Source organism: Triticum aestivum, chromosome 7B (genome assembly GCF_018294505.1).
Source record: "Triticum aestivum cultivar Chinese Spring chromosome 7B, IWGSC CS RefSeq v2.1, whole genome shotgun sequence".
Lineage (NCBI taxonomy): Eukaryota > Viridiplantae > Streptophyta > Magnoliopsida > Poales > Poaceae > Triticum > Triticum aestivum.
In genome coordinates, this window is record NC_057813.1 from 111,953,341 (window position 1) to 111,970,391 (window position 17,051).

Genomic DNA, 17,051 nt, shown 5'->3' on the forward strand with positions numbered 1-17,051 from the left:
GATTTCCACTATTTTTCTTTAGGACCGACTTAACCGAGCATGACAATTGTGAACAACTTGCATAGCAATTTATGTTGGCTGAGCAGGTTGTGGCCGAGGATGGCAAGCTTAGTTGACAAGCATGACAAATCCGCCATCCTCGCAACAATACAAATTGCCATAAAAAACTTCCATTAGTCCGTCATTCATATGTCGTCCTATTACCTAGGTGACCTTAAATACTTTAGCTTCAGGGCAGTTATAGAAAACTAATATAAGTATAGTTTTATCTAAAAAGAGCAATTTGCTATGTTCAATAAAACATTTTCTTTCTCATGGTTCCTACCATAAATCATGATAATGCACACCACTACTCCAGGAGCAACTCAACTACCTGAGCACCAGTATTATAAATAAGGTAAATATGGGCAGATATTGAAGATAAGAGAAATGTGGCAACATGTTCGACTCTTCCTTGCCACCTAATTTCAGGGGTAAATGCATACAGTTCATGTTGCAGCAAAGGATCAATTAGCACCCTATTCTATGGGACATTTTTGTACACTTGTTACAGCAAAAAAAGAAAGAATAGAAGAATCAACACTGCTGCTGTAAAGAATAATGATTTTAGCACAAACAGCAGAGATTTTCTTTGGAAATCTAACTGCCAATTCAGACAAATTTGCCATGGTGTGATATACACAAGGCCCTGGCCACGGTGCCTCTTGATGCTCAAGGTGAACGTATCGATAGCATCTTTCTGTTGAATAAACATGAATCATCCAACTTTGGCTGGAAAACTAAAAGACATATAACTAAACAAAGGAGGATCCCATTCTACCTGACACGCTGACTCTGAAATCTCAACTTCGTTATGCCATTGCCCAACATCGCTATTGTGGACTAACTGTCCTGGAATTTTTCTTCCTTTTCCTTCTTTTTCCTTTGCTTGATGGGTGTGTTTATTCTTTGGATTGTCTTCCACCCAATAGATGGACTGAAGCAGTAATGCTCGGCAGATTTCTGCCAGCGTCACTGGAAAATTTACAGCTGCCTTTGGAGGTTAAAACGACCAAAATCTCACCTTTTCCATCATTGGCAAGCATTTGTTGGAGCTATACAAAGAATGGTATAGTTACAGACGGACAGCTGGTGGACAGCAGGAAAAACCAATGCACCCCTTTTGTTTATGTTATATCAGCTGATGTTGATCTCTGGTTTTTCTTAGTCATCTGTTTCCTGTACTCGCTGTCTTCGTGGTTGGTTGGCAGACAATTTTTTCAATACTCGTTTTAAGGCAGCCATAATCTCTGAAAATGATGGACGCGTCTTTGGGTCTCTACAATCAGACAAAATACAAACAGAATTCAGACCCTAAGCATATATGTAAGTACAGTTGGAGATGAAAGACTGATAAGACAGAGAAAAAAAGAATCATGTAACTATCGTTTCTTTTTCAACTTTGTTGAAAGCATGGCTATGGTAACCTGTTGTTTTAGTATTGGTCATCAGATAGTAACATGTGTATGTTGTTATACTAACTACTAATTTACCATTTCAGGTATGGTGTATGTTAGTATTTGTGATATAAAAAAAAGGTATGTAGTTTCTTCAGTATAATGCGAAGTCATTACTTTATTCCCTCACACAATGAGTCGATAGGTTCTCTCTTGGCGATAGGTTCTTTCTTGAACACATTTAAGCATCATATCTTGGCCTCGCCTCCCTCGAGCGCACCATTGCCCGGCAACGTGCCCGCCTCGCCACTCTCAAGGACGGTGATGCCAACACTTCGTTCTTTCATCGGCAATGCACGTATAGGCGCCAAAAGAACAAGATCCATAGCCTCCATGTCGGTGAAAGCGTGGTCACCGACCCCGCGGAGATGGCCGCGGCTGCGTACACCCACTTCGACGCGCTTTTGGGCACGGAGGCGCCCCGGGACTGCGCGCTCGACCTCACGGACCTCATCACCCCCGCCAATCTGGAGGACCTGGATGCCCCGTTCGACGCCGAGGAGATCTGGCAGGCGGTCAAACGGCTCCCGGCGCGCAAAGGCCCGGGCCCCGACGGCTTCACGGCTGAATTCTTGCGCGCATGCTGGCCCACCATTCGGCAGGACTTCGTCGACGCCTTCTGTCAGCTCTACGCGCTGCGAGGCCGCGGCTTCAGCTGCCTCAACCAGGCGCTTCTCACCTTGCTGCCCAAGCGCGCCGACGCCCACGCCCTCGGCGACTTCAGACCCATTAGCCTCATTCACTTGGTCGCCAAGATCTTCGCCAAAGTCCTGTCGCTGCGCCTCACGCCCAAGCTCAACACTCTTGTCAGCACCAGCGAGAACGCCTTCATCCCCGGACGCAGTCTGCACAACAATTTCATCCTTGTCCGGCAGTCAGCTCGTCTGCTGCACCAGCTCGGCGCCCCACGCGTGCTCCTGAAGCTCGACCTGGCGCGTGCCTTCGACTCGGTCAGATGGCCATTCCTGTTCGATGCCCTTCGCCGATACGGCTTCGGTTCCAGGTTCCTCGACTGGCTTGCCATCCTCTTCTCTTCGGCAAGCACCAGAGTGCTTATTAACGGAGAGCCAGGCCCTGCTATCTGGCACCGATGTGGGTTCTGCCAGGGCGACCCCCTTCTGCCCCAGCTCTTCGTGCTCGCCGTCAACACGCTCGGACGCCTTCTCCACCGCGCAACCGAGCTAGATATCCTGCAGCGCCTTCACCCTCGGCGACCGATGCCATCCGTCTCCCTCTACGCGGATGACATGATCCTCTTCTGCCACCCCACCCTAAGCGATGTCACTGCCGTCAAGAGCATCCTGCAACTTTTTGGGCGCGCCTCAGGACTACGGGTCAACTTCGCCAAGAGCACGGCCACGCTGATCCGCGCCGGCGTGGACGAGGCCGCGCCTGTGGTCGATTCGCTCGGCTGCCCCATCGTCGAGCTGCCCATCACCTACCTGGGCATCCCCCTCACGCTACGCAGACCATCCGCAGCCCAGCTTCAGCCCGTCGTCGACAAAACAGCCGGCATGCTCCCATGCTGGAAGGCACACCTCATGAACAAGGCTGGGCGCCTCGCGTTTGTGAAAGCCATCCTCAGCGCGATCCCCATCCACCAACTGCTGGCTCTGCCCCCCCCCCCCCAAGAAGACCATCAAGGCGCTTGAGAAGATCCAACGTGGCTTCCTCTAGGCCGGGCGCATGGAGGCAAACGGCGGGCACTGCCACGTCAACTGGCAGCGAGTTGCTCGCCCGATCCCTCTTGGTGGCCTTGGCGTCCGCGACCTCGCGAGCACCAGCCTCGCGCTGCGCACGCGGTGGCTATGGTTCAGCCGCACGGACACTACCAAGGCATGGGCAGGCCTTGACCTCCAATTCGATGCCGAGGAGTGCGCGTTCTTCTTCGCCTCCACTACCATGCAGCTCGGAAACGGCACAGTCGCCCTCTTCTGGGAGGACCGATGGATCGGCGGGCGGTCCGTCCACGAGATCGCCCCGCTCCTATACGCGTGCATCCCCAAACGCCATCGCAAACTCCGGACTGTTGTGGATGGGTTGGGGGACAATCGTTGGGCGTGAGATATCCAGGGCACGGTTGGCATCCACGAGATCGGGCAATACCTCCAGCTTTGGCACAAGATCGCGGGCACGACCCTCTCTGCCGAGCCCGATCGCCTCATCTGGAGATGGAGCGCGAACGGCGTCTACTCGGCCAAGTCGGCCTACACGGCCACTTTCGCCGGCTCCACGACCTACGCCGCCTGGAAACTCACCTGGAAACACTGGGCACCGCCGCGCGTCCGCTTCTTCCACTGGCTCGCCCACCTCGACAGATGTTGGACCGCCGACAGGCTCGCTCGCCGTGGGCTGCAACACCCCGCACGGTGCCCCCTATGCGACCAGGCGCCTGAAACCATGCACCATCTCATCCTCGCATGCCCCTTGGCCCGGCAAACCTGGCACGAGACGCTAAGCTGGCTGCGGATCCCGTGCACCCCGCCTGACGACGAGCCTTCGCTTCTTGACTGGTGGCAATCGGCGCGACACTCCACCCCTGCGCCCATGCGCAAAGGCCTCGGGACCGTGACCCTCCTCGTCCCATGGATGATATGGAAACACCGCAATGACTGCATCTTCAACGGAGCGCGCCCATCTGTGAACACCATCGTAGCGAAGATCAAGGAAGAAGCTGCCCTTTGGGCAAATGCGGGCGCGCTAGGGCTCAAAGCCATTACCCCCCAGACTTGGGATGTCCACTAGTCCGGTCTCTGTAATCAGCCTCCTAGGAGGAATGTAACCAAACTCTCCCTCTTTACAATGCAATGAAACGCACGCTCTCATGCGTTTTCTCGAAAAAAAAATGAATGTGAAATTAAGAGTACCTCCTTTGCTTACCATTTTATACAAGTGATATTATAGGAACTTCTGACAATTTATCATGCAAGAAGAGAACATACAAATTTGATATTTGAACAAGCTTACAAGATTCGACTTCTAAACCAGAAACTAGCAACTACAACAAACCCGAAAATACAAATATCCCAATAAAAGTGTCATCTAGAACTTCGCTTGTAAGGAAAAACAGAAACATGATGTTCTTTGGCAACTAGGCATAGCACCACTAGCTTTCTCTAGCATGCAAAAGAAGGCGATATTTTCTCTAGGGGTGCTGCTAGTGTCCTTTTAAACAATTAAGGTTAAGCAAAATTGTTCATATTCCACTTTTCTTCCGACTTCTAATAGTTTGGTGTGTGAAACTTTCGATATGAATCGTGAATGTATCTCCCATCGCATTACCTCTTAATTGTAGACTTAGACACACTTAATTACCTCTTAATTGCAGGTATATGTCTCGCAATTTAACCTATGCTTAGTGCCAAGTCTTCTTCTTTGAGCGGTTGGGAAAGAAACAATTATATGGTGGACAAATTATATTCTAAATATGGATTTTCACAACTGTTTGTATAGTCCCTCCATCCGCAAATAGATGGCGTAGAAACTGAGTCAAAAAATCAATGCTATCTAAGTTTTACTGGCGTATAAACTGAGTCAAAAAGCAATGTTTTCTAAGTTTGACCAAGCATATATACAAAAATATGAAGATAAACAATATCAAATCAATATCAATATATCCACTATTAGATATATTTTCATAATGAATTTATCCACTACGGAGGGAGTAGTTGTTAATAGCTTATTAACTGTGGAGGGAATATAATTTCATAATGATCTTATATTTCTTTATGGAGGGAGTACTAAAATTGAGACACTTATTTTGGGACGGAGGGAGTAGTTGTTAATAGCTTCTTCTATATATTTGGTCAAACTTGGAAGTAGTTAACTTTTTAACTGAATTTATAGGTGATCTATTTAGGGACAGAGGGAGTACTTCCCATGCAATATGTCCACAGTTGCTAGTGTAACTATGACGTGAGTAGCAAAATGCACAATGCCTTGAAACAACCAGCATCTTGCAGCAAAGTGCTCCAGGAAAATAATAGAAACAGTGATATTCTATCAGATAATGATGTATATGAAGCAAGTTAAAGCATACTAACGTCTGCCAGCATCTCTCTATTATCTCTGCTATGGCAGGATCCACCTCGGCTGGAATATCAAGGCGTCGTTCCTGAAAACCAACAGCTCCAACCACTTGCATGGGATTCATACCTTCCCATGGCTGTAACAAGGTACAAAGTTCCCATAATATAACCCCATAGCTGAAAACATCACATCTGCAATGTAAACGGTAAATAAATCATTTGTCAAATAAAATAGAGGAAAAGCACACATATGAGGGAGCAACATGAAGAACTTACTTCTCATCCGACGGTTCATTTCGAAGCACTTCTGGTGCCATCCATTCCGCCTGCAATTGATGCACATGTGGCACATGGTCAGTAACCTGTAGAAGTATTTGACCTAGACCCAGCTACCAGATCAGCAAACTTCCATGTTTAAGAATACCCTAGATATGAGAATAGCGAACTTGTACATTCAAAATATGTAATGCTAACTTGCCCATAGTACAGTAAACACACAGTCGAGGAACAAGATAACCCAGTTGTGTCTAAATACATGCATGGAAATGGCCATATCAATGCTGTGTTCTTATTGATGTACTGGTATTTCATCATTTGACTATCATTCCAATCCACTCAGTCTCATACCCACAGGAATGCGTCACTCAGTGGTAGACAAACAAGTAACTATGAATAATAAACGATGAATCGGTATGCAAAGTCCACTACACAGGGGCCAATCTGTACTCTAGGTTTGTTATATCCAGGGACCATGGTCCTTTGTGTAATACTTAGTACAAAGTTGTACTGAAGTTGTATTTTGGGGCGGAGGGAGTATATAGAAAGCCCTTACGTAATTTTATCTTTTGTGAGCGTTTTCCAGGTGTTCAAGACCTTTTGACACACAAATATATGCAAGTTTAAAGAAGATTCATACCACAATAAATCGAAGCAACTGCCTAATTGTGCTTCTGGGCCTGGCCAACAGCTCAACAACCTTCTCCCAACCCCTGAAGCTACTTACAGCAATCTCTAAAATCAATTAGGCTAGCGTTTCAACTTTTCCTACACAGTGGAGTTACAGACCCATATACATGTTTATGGCTATGCTTGGCAATGATGTAGATTATGACAATCCCATTTTCTCAACTAGCTTGTGCATGTTTTATCATTTAGCTAACCAACTTTCTTCTGTTTCTGCAGCTAACCCACAGCAGGTTATAATATAAGTCCAGCACAACAAAGCTCAGCAAGCACAAACTCAGCCTACATTACAGTGAAATAAATAAGTTCATACAAAAGCAGAACCAACACATAAGCTTCTTACTCTATGTTTTTCCAACAAAAAAGGTTTCCTATTCTTAGTTTAGTAGAAAATGTAGAATTAAACATCAATCACAAGCAAGCTTACTGTTCCAGCCGTGGATCTTGAGGAAAGAAAGGTATTGTGCTTTATACGTGATAAACCAAAATCACAAACCTAAATAATAACAAGACAATGAAAATGGTTATACAGCAAGAAATGGCAGAAAGAATCCAAAAAATATCATTGTTTACTACCTTCACAACCCAATTCTTGTCAACAAGTAGATTCGGTGACTTCAAATCTCGATGAACTACAACAGGGGTACAATTGTGCAAATAATTCATTCCACGGGCCTGTGGCAAACAAGAACCAGGTAGGCAAGTTAGATACAGATTGTCAAATTTAGTCCAACATTCTGCACATGAGTGAGCTAGGATAATAAAAACACAGGCATACCACATCAAGTGCCATCCTTATACGTTTTCTTTCATCCAACTGGTTGTTGGGGCGACGGATCAACCGGAACAAACTACCTCTGCATTGTGCCATTGTCAATATCACAGTTAGCAGTTATGGTAGTCAACGAGTCCAGCAGTCTACTGAGAGAAAATATTAAGACCATCACAATCTAGAAAGCTTAAATATACTACTCCCTCCAGTTCGTGATAGAAGTCCTTTTGGATGACAATCGAATCAGGGCTCAAAATACTGATATAGTCGGATTCAAATACATATATAGTCGGACTCAAATACATATATAGTCGGACTCTTACTAGGCTGTGGACTCAAATATGTGGACTCCATTAGACCAAAGTACTAGCTCCCAACAATTATCTGCACGATAGCTAGTGTTTGATTTCCATGTGTGTAAAAAAAAGTGAGAGTTAGGTTCTCTAAGTATTGTTCTCAGACGAGGGTGGTTGTATCTCTCAACGTATGGTTCTCAGCCGGCAATCAGGTCAGGAGTCTCAAAATTGTCGTTAGGAGATTATTTGAAAGTTCGCCACCTCGATTGTATATTCCCAGTTGTTATTTTATTCATTCAAAGATGATACAGTCCAGAAGATCAGGTGACCATAAACTTTTCATGATGTTGATTCGTATCAAGAAATTACACGTTGGTCCTATGGGGACGACAACTTCATCTGAAACTTCTTTGAACAGCGCACACAACTGTTAACCTTTGAGCCAAATACAACCTCTTTCAGTTCCTTTTTAAATGAGGTGACAGTCTGTGAACTAATCACTAATCCGTTATAGCAAAACAAAAAAAATGGTTAGAGGAAAGATATTAGATCAAGATTATCAAATTCTGGGAAACTTTGGCGTGTAAATTGGCCCCAGTAATGTTCAATTTTGGAACAGCTGCACTAAAAAACAAAAGAAAATGCATCAAGCCATCAAGGGAGTAAAACGTACCTCGGAAGAAATTCAGTCAAGATAGAAAGGTTGGGTATACGAGTGACAGCACCCATAAAAAGAACAACATTTGGATGCCGCAGTCTCTTCATAATTCGCACCTATACAACAAATAGCAAGGGGAGTCAGAACTCAGAAGGTCATGAAATGAGAGTCCTAGAGGGAACGGCCATGTTATCCATGGTGTTATGTCTTGGGAATAAAAGGATATAGGTGTGATTATTTACTCATTATGTTGAAGACGGGAAATAAATGAGCGCAGATGAGTGTCGTATTTTCAAACAAGATCAATGAAGGGAGCTTTTGGGAGCTCAACAGACAATTCTTAAGTAATTAACAGTATTGTGAATTCAACTATTGGCCAAAATACTCTTGCCACAGGCTATGCATACATACAGACCAGATCTTATCAACTCAGTCATATGTATTTCTCTACAATACAAAGGTAACATCAGCCAAACCAAAAGATATATTAATGCTTAAATCCCTATTACTGTCTCCAGGGCACAATGATTGGTTCATTCCCATTAAAATAAGTAAGCACATCGGTACTACAGCTACAAGAGAATGCATTTTTTAATCTTTGCGCATTTGAGTTGCAGAAAGCCATATACCTCAGCTTTTAATTCTTCCAGTATATCACTTGAAATATCCTGTTGCAAGAATTTCTTGACTGCAACTTCCTACAGAAGGAAAAAATTAATATGATGCAAGAAAGAACACTACAAAATGGTAGTGGAAGACATTAGTACGACTCAAAGAAAACAGAGTGACTGAGAAGGAATGATAGCTATATCAAATTTTAATTGGTCCATGATTACTATCTGAGGCAAAAGCTAGGAGTCTCTATCTTATCATTATATTGAAAACAACTGTTACGGACAATAAGTTACAAAGCGGAGAGGATTAAAAAGCAGAAGTGAAACAAAAGCAGCAACAGACGGAAAAATTGGCCTCCGCCCAAGCGAAGGAAACAAAGGAAAGCAGGAAAAGTCATGAATTTGTCAGTAACTCAGTACTAGTTGAGGTCAAGCAGGACAGTCCAAGCTATCATGGACAGGCTTCACTTGTCACTGAAGTCCAGAGCTGAAAGTCACCGTGCATCAACCAAGCGATATTGGCCAGAGTAATGATTTGTTGCCGAAGATCAGCATATTCCACGCCTTCCGCAGGTGCAGGGCACAGGCAGCAAACAGACAGGAATGATGATTCACATAGCACTGCTGCCAGCGCATGCATCATGCTCCCACAGTAACACCAACGGTGGCCGAGCGCGAAGCCAAGCGGTTCGAAGACAGTTGCTGTCCGACTCTTTGGGCACTATCATAGTGAAGCACAATGTGGTAGATAGGTCCATCATCCAACTGCAGGACAACAATCACATCTAGCATGAGGACCCAAGTCTTTGTGACCATTACCACGGTGTTGAGGCAGCCATTGAAAGCAAGCCAGAGGAACACCCTGTGTCTCAGCGGAATGGCATGTGCAGAAATATTATGCTAGTTTCCAGCACAGGCTGGAAGCAATGAATGAATTGTGGAAGATAAAGTGGTAGGCACTGTTTCATACACGAGGCATCCATGATTACAATACCAGCAAGCATTTGATGCCTGAGAATGCAATCAGGTATCTAGGTGCAATTTGTAATAAGAGTTGATAGTGTTGAAGTGAAGAAGATGATTCGTCGTTGCTAAGTTATACACGGTCGGAAGTTAGAATTCTTGCTAATCCTTAGCAATATGTTGTGACTATGATACAAACACCGCATTTTTCTTGATTGGAGTTAAACTCATTAGACCAAAAGTGTAAGCTCATTATTCCAACCTGGTGATAATTTCGAAATACGTTACATTGTACCAAGCAAGTTGAATTGATTTCCAAATACAATGAGCCATTTAAATGAAAAACTTACTGTTCCATGCCATTCCCCTCTGTACACTTCTCCAAAAGATCCTACAGAAGACGAGAAAGATGTTAGTCCAAAGAACAGCATATTACAATACAACATCTTTTACGGAGATCTTTATGCTGTCTCGTGGGAAAGCCATGTGAGGCACAAAAGAAAAGAAAGTGGGAAAATAATAAAATAGAACAATTTTTTTCAAGGGCAATACAACACTATTACAGGGTATGTTTTACGTTATGTCATAGCATAAGTGGATAACAATGTCTGGTGAATGGTAGCTCAGTAATACTACAAAGACTCACATAGTTAAAATATCAGCAAAGCTATGAAAAATGATAATTTACAGAAAATCGAGATAATTTTACCTAGCCCAACACGTTCTCCTAGAACAATTTCTTCCCATTGGATCTCAAACTCTGCGACATCGTCCATAGTTACATCAGATCTTACACTCTCTGTGCCGATTGACTTGTCAGAGATCCGTTCAGCTTCCTGAGGCACTTCAACCAAAGCATTTCCTTGCTCGAGAGCATTTTCTTGTCCATGATCAATTTCCAGCTGGTCTTTATCCCAGCAGTCAGGTCGAACTCTATGGACTGGTCCATTTGCCTCTGAAGAACTAGGCAAGCTAATCAATTGACAACCCGGATCCATGTATTCATATTGTTTAACAGCAGCGGATGTAGCAACAACAGCAGCAGCAGTGGCAGCAGCAGCAACAGGCACATCCAGTTTAATATCACTGTTAGATTTAGCTGCAGCAACAACCATTGAAGATGCAACCACTGCAGCAGTTGCAACTGCAGCAGCTGTAACAGGCATTTGCTTTATAAGTTGAAATGGGTATTCCCGGGCAAGTGCAGATGATTCATACAGAGGTAAAGATGGATTACTGTTATCATGGAAATTTGAGGGGTGATAAATACCCATTCCTTGGACAGGTTTAGGCCGATAATGAACAGCCTTTGTTTGGTGTTCATATCCAGGATGAGGCGGCAACGAAGGACCATGATCACTTTCATCATGTGATGTGGATTCAAGCTCATTCATCCGCTTTATCATTTCACCTTTCGTTTGAAACAGAGATGTGTCGTACACAATTAGATCTTTTGGTTGTTCCCTAGATTCTTCTGAAAACAAATCAGGTGGTGGCACAACTCCATTTTCTAGTAATACAGCATGGATCTTCTCAGCTAACTGGGGGTTATCTTTTGCAGCACTAATCATATACTCTGAGACATCTTTCACCTTCGTCCTCCTTACAGCTGGAGCGCTACCCACCTCAGAAGACGAAGGTGAACTTGACGATGACTTATTTGCTGCAGTCGGCTTTTCTTTGTTCTTCACAGCCAAGGTATGGTCTGCATTTCTAGATTCCTTGATAATAGGCAAACTTTCACTAGCATGTGAGCCAGCTGATAGTTCCCCCAATGAACTTGATTGCAAAGATCCTTGGTTACGAGTCTGGCTAGTTGTTACACAATACGGATCCACAACATTGGTAGGTGTGGATCCTTTTGACTCGTTTTCGAAAGAACCACACACAGAACTTGAAGGTTCACTAACAGAAGATCCCAACTGAGTGTTGCCCTCATCTTTGTCACCTTGGTGGTTATCTGCAAAGGAACTTTCTTCAAATTCTCTACCCAAGTCTGCACCGTCTGAAGCAATAAGAGTACCAGGATCTGACATGAGATCGACAATGTACTCCCTGCAAAAATGTGAAAGTAGTACATGTAATACCATGACAATGTATTAATGTAATGCAACTCTCCATTTTTCTCACTGCAAAAGTGGCGTAACATAAAAATCTGTCAAGGAATCAACAAGTACCTTCCATCATTCAATTTCACAATGTTCAAGGCTCCATCGTCTGATCCAGTATACTGCCTTCCTTTGACTAGTCGACAAGGAACATCAAGGTTGTCGGCCAACACCTAGGTTCATGTTTGCAGAAGTGGGTATTAACATACTGTCATTGACAACTAATTGACTAAAGGTCAAGTCTTATGTGTATGCATTGCACCTATTACGTCAGAAATTCAGCTCAAAGACTAGGAAGTGCACAACAAGAATATAGTCAGGTCATGTGCTACTGCTGAGACAAGGAGAGGAAGAATATGCTCACACAAATTTATCAACTGAACTTAAATTTGAGAAAATAGATCAGGTATTGCATTTGAGAAATAGATGGGCCTTAACACTTTCATGTATTCTATATCCTGTCAGATAAACTTTGTAATTAGAAAAAGGAGCTGGCCACAATGAAATAAGTTACTGACCTTAAAAAGCAGCGCACGGTGACGAGCCAGGCCAATTGTGAGGCGGCCAAGAGGCATGACGGAGCTTCTAATACTAGCTCTCAGAGAACTACTCATATTCTGGTACTTCAACAGCACGTTTTCTGGATCAACAACTGGCCCACCCATGTGGTTTGCCACTAAAACAGCTAGCCTCTGAATTAAAACACGGCCAACAGAATGTGAAGTTTGAGAGCGGAAGTCAACGGCCATGATGAGTGCCTTCTGCCCAAGGTCTACAAGTTCGGAGTCTTGTGCTCTGTTAACCAACACAGCTTCTGTTTTAGCTCCAAGAGAAAAGGGTTGCTGATGCAGCTCCATCAGAGAGGGTATGGTTCGCAGTGCGGGCTTGCCCCCAGTGGCCCAAATGTCATAGAAACCATCCAATACTTTGTCGTCATAGCTAAGGGCACTGAAACTCTGTGAAGCACGAACAAATCTACCATATAAGGCAAGCAAGAAAATTGTAAGAATCGCAAAAATGTAGGGCAATATTCACTTAACAGTCTCCATTCTCTAATTACGGAAAGGATCTGTGGCGGATATTCCGGGACTGTTGGTTGAGTGTTCACTAAACAAATTACTGTTAGCCCATATCTTCGAAAGTAGCAGGTTGGCTCATTATTTCATTTGGATTTGATAATGCAATCGACTTAGAACTTCTTATATAAGTGGACTGTGCGTAGCCATCAGAATAGCATCAACATGCCCCCCCCTTTTTTACAGTTGGATGAGAACTCTATGGCTCACGGTTTAGGCTGGGAATTAAGAAATCGTCAGTCGATTGAGCCCTCGAACCCAGGTGCTATTGCTCACAAGTCACAAACATCATTGTGGAGCAACCAGTGAAGCGAAGGAGCATATATCATATATCCAGCTAAGTTGCCTAACTACAGTAGCAACAAAAAATTTGGTCCATCAATTCAGTGACGATTGAATTGAACAGTTATCAGAAGAACAACACCATGATCGGCACGTATTTTCAGCAAACAAATGAAATGTGTGATACAATCGGTTACAACTAACCTACTGGGTGTACTTGAGCAATCCAACGGACAAGTCGCACCATCAGAGCACGAGTAAGATCCCATCGCAGTTACAATGCAAATGTGTAGGATCAAGGGATGGAGGAGGAAGGGATTAGTTACCCAGTAGCGGAAGGCGACGACCTCGGCAGCGGAGCTCTGGAGCGGGCAGGAGCCGAGGCTGATCTGCTTGGCCACCTCGATCTGCATCGCCTCGGGGTCCTCCCGCGCGCTCATCTCCAGCGCCAGCTGCATGTGGTACTCCTCCAGCTCATCCTCCCGCTTCTCCTGCTTCTCAATCTCCCTCTTCCTGTCCTCCTTCCGCTCATCCCTCCTCGCCGTCTCCTCCTCCGCCGCCTGCCTCTCCCCAATCGACGACGCCAGCGCCAGCTCCTCCGCCTCCGTCTCCGCCACCGCCGCAGCCGCCGGCAAGGGCGGCGGCGGCGGGTGCGGGCGCCCGGCCACGGAGCTGAGCCAGCTCGAGATTCCAGAGGACGCGTGGTGGCCCCCGGCTCCGCCGCCGCCGCCGCCGCCCTTTTTGGAGGACGGGAGGGGAGGCGCGGGCGACGAGGCGCCGTCGCCGGCGGAGTCGCCGATGTGGAGCTTCCTGAGGAAGTTCTTCATCGCGCACGCCCGCCGCCGACGCCGCCGACGCCGGCGCTATCTGCTGCGGTGGTGGTGGTTCTGGGGCGGTGGCGGATCCGACATCGCTCCGGATGCAGGCAGGCAGGCAGAGGAGACGAAGCGGCTATAGCCTCCCCCTGTAGCCAAGAGGAGGCGGTATTGACCTGCTGCTGCTGCTGCTTACGAGCGGCCCAAAGCCGCATTAACTTAACTCCGCTTATTATTTTGCTCCGCTGCCACTGCCCGGCGGCTGCCCGCTCGCTTGCGGCCGCGCCACACTCTCTCTGTGTAGCCGACGGGGTGTTCTTAGCTTAATTCCATTTTAAATGTAGAAAAATCACTGGTAAATCGGCGCTTGAGCGCGATTGGTGCGCACTGTGCGCAATCAATAAAGAAAGTTTTGTTTGGGGCAACAGGGAAAGTTCTCGCTCGTTGCGGGCGAGGGGGGCACGGCTGGTTGGGACAGGACTATGCACGCCTCGTGCCGATGACGGATGGGTCCGGGCGAGGTGAGCGCCCGCGCGGCAGGGAGAGGGACGTGCGGTCCGCGGACGTGACGTCGCCGTGACTACTCGCGGAAGCGGCCGAGGAAAGCGACGGGAAAAACTTGCGGGAGGGGCCATGCAGGAAGGGGAGCCGGGAAAGCGAAGGCAGCCAGTCCCGGCGCGCGTGGACCCGGCCCATCGTGGGCGAGGCGGGGCTCCCTCTGCCTCGTGGGGCCCGGCGCACTGGTGACGGCAGGCAGGACCGTGGAGCCGTACCACATCCTGGCGTCCCACTTGCCGCCGGACGTGCCGCGGCGCTGCGAGCAGGGAGGCAACTTGGCCGGCTGCGCCTCGAAAGCCCCGCGCCAGGCCTTGCGGGGCCTTGGATCCCGGGTGCGCCCGCGCGGGCCCGCCTGGCATTGGGCGGAGCGAGGACCCACGCGAGCCACGCGGTTGACAGTGGGTGGGGTCGGGTGGCTGAATGGCTCAACTTGGACGCGGGTGGGGGTGCCTGCTGGCCTGCAACTGGGTAGGGTGATGGGCGTGGTGGATCGGCTGGCCCCGCGGAGCAGCCACTAGGCGGTGGGCCCTGACTGCTTCATTGTGGAATTTGAGGCTGTGACCGGGTTGGGTGGCGTGTGTTTCCTAGTGGCGGAATCTTCTAGGTTTGCGTTGCGATTTGGGTCTGCGCACGTGGCTCTCGCTGCCAAGTTGGCATTCAAGATTCTGGTAGGTTCGAGCGAGGGCTGGACGTCAGTCTCACTCGGACGGCCAGAGCTCCCGGTCCTCGGGTAAGAGCATCTCCACCCGCGTCCCTAAAGCCAACTCCACGGCGCGACCCTATCCTATCCGCGCGCATTCATTTGGGATAAAACGGACGAACCAGACGGCCCAGCGCGTGGAAGCAAACAGACTTTTGTCCGTTTTCTGTCCGCTTTTGACCCATCCCGGCCCAAGTTTGCGTCGATTTTGAAGTGAAACGGACAGCACACGGACGGGCGGGACGCGCGTGCTTGTCCGCCCCTGGCCCGCATGTCGGTGGCACAAAGCAACCCCTCCCCCCGCGCGCCTCATTTGACGCCATTTTCCCCCAAACCCTTCCATGTCCCCCCCCCCCCCCCCCCGCGTCCATGGCCGACGCCCGGCCAAATTTCGGCGGCCTGGCCGTCAACCCGCCCGGAATGGTCAAGAAGAAGAAGGCCAAGGGGCCAAGGAAGCCGCGGTCGGAGTGCACGCCGGAGGAGATCGCCAAGTTGGACACGGAATCGGCGAAGAGGAGGAACCGGAGGACGGTCGTCAAGGACAATGCCGCCGCGGCCAAGTTCGCCGGCGAGCGCGATGCGATGGAGGCCGCGTGGCGCAAGGCCGAGGTCGAGGAGAAGGAGGCCATCGTCAACAAAGTGCACGCCCTCCTCATGGTTGGCATTTGTCGTCTGGCGAGTTTCTCTGCAGCGGCCGTCGGCCCGGCGAGCACAGGCTCGTCGGTCGCCCGGCCTCGGCACTGCCAGTCCCCGATGTCGCGGACCACGCCTATGTCGCCCAGCTTTCCCCCGCCAAGGCACGACGGCCAGACCCGTTTCTCGGGGTTGCCGGACGTTGGCGTGATCGCCGTCCACCCCGCGCCCCTGGCCGTCATCGACCTCAACGTCACACCTCGGTCCAGCAGCAGCGGTCGCCCGTCCGTCGAGATGCAAAGAAAGCAAGCACGGCCGGCATTTACGGGCACCATGTCGTCCCCCTGCATTTATTCGACGGATTGCCAACACCAACGCCACCGGTCGACGACCCCTTCTACAACCAGTTCATGGAGGATGTGATCTACGACGGTGGGCATGGCCCTGTCTACGATCCCGAGGAGACCCAAAGTCAGGATGGCCGCGCCCAGTACGTTGCCATGAAAGAGGGCGACGACCATGCTGACTACGACCATGGTGACTCGTGGCATGAAGACGATGACATCTATTGCGAAGGTGATGGTGATGAAGAAGAAGAAGGCAATGACATTGATATTAGTGGCGAGCCATTGTTCATCGACGAGCTCACCCAAAGAGTAGAAGCACAAAAGAGGAGGAAGAGCATTCGCGCGGGTTCATATACACAAGAGGAGGACAAGTTGATTTGCCAATGTTGGATGGAGATTAGCCATCCGAGGATGGGCGTGCAACAAAAGGGCCTAGTTTTTTGGACGAGAGTCCACAAAACTTTCCATGAAAGGAAGATGTTTGAGCCCCACCAAATTACAAGCAACTGTGGCATCACCTCGATTCAAAAAAGGTGGTTGTTCATCCAACAAGAATGCAACAAGTATTGCACCGCATTTGAGAGCGTTGAAGCACAGCCCGTGAGTGGTCTCGGCGTTGGGGACATGGTATGTTCTCCTCATCCTAGTCCTTTCCTTGCTACGGCCATGAGACTTCGGCCTTGTATATGTTTGCATGTCCATTTCTTGTTGATCATGTGGTGTAGGCATTTCAATCTTTGGA

The 17,051-nt window shown here is 48.0% G+C and overlaps 1 protein-coding gene across 4 annotated transcripts; it reads right to left on the minus strand.

Moving 5' to 3' along the window:
• Positions 1 to 589: 589 nt before the first annotated feature.
• Positions 590 to 14,281, minus strand: LOC123156340 (probable serine/threonine-protein kinase SIS8). 4 transcript variants are annotated; one of them, XR_006477978.1, is made up of 14 exons: positions 13,583 to 14,273; positions 12,417 to 12,854; positions 11,968 to 12,071; positions 10,500 to 11,845; positions 10,141 to 10,181; positions 8,843 to 8,911; positions 8,229 to 8,329; positions 7,266 to 7,344; positions 7,064 to 7,162; positions 6,915 to 6,983; positions 5,801 to 5,850; positions 5,540 to 5,716; positions 821 to 1,318; positions 590 to 739 (listed from the first exon to the last, which is right to left on the minus strand). XR_006477978.1 is itself a non-coding variant. In XM_044574475.1 (13 exons), the coding sequence occupies exons 1-13, from the start codon at positions 14,081 to 14,083 to the stop codon at positions 1,204 to 1,206; spliced, it is 3,189 nt and encodes a 1,062-aa protein (XP_044430410.1). In that variant the 5' UTR covers positions 14,084 to 14,273; the 3' UTR covers positions 590 to 1,203. The 4 variants fall into 4 exon arrangements, 3 of the variants coding, with proteins under 3 accessions (XP_044430410.1, XP_044430411.1, XP_044430412.1); XM_044574475.1 differs by having other exon boundaries at positions 590 to 1,318; XM_044574476.1 differs by lacking the exon at positions 6,915 to 6,983 and having other exon boundaries at positions 590 to 1,318; positions 13,583 to 14,275.
• Between the last annotated feature and the right edge of the window lie 2,770 nt (positions 14,282 to 17,051).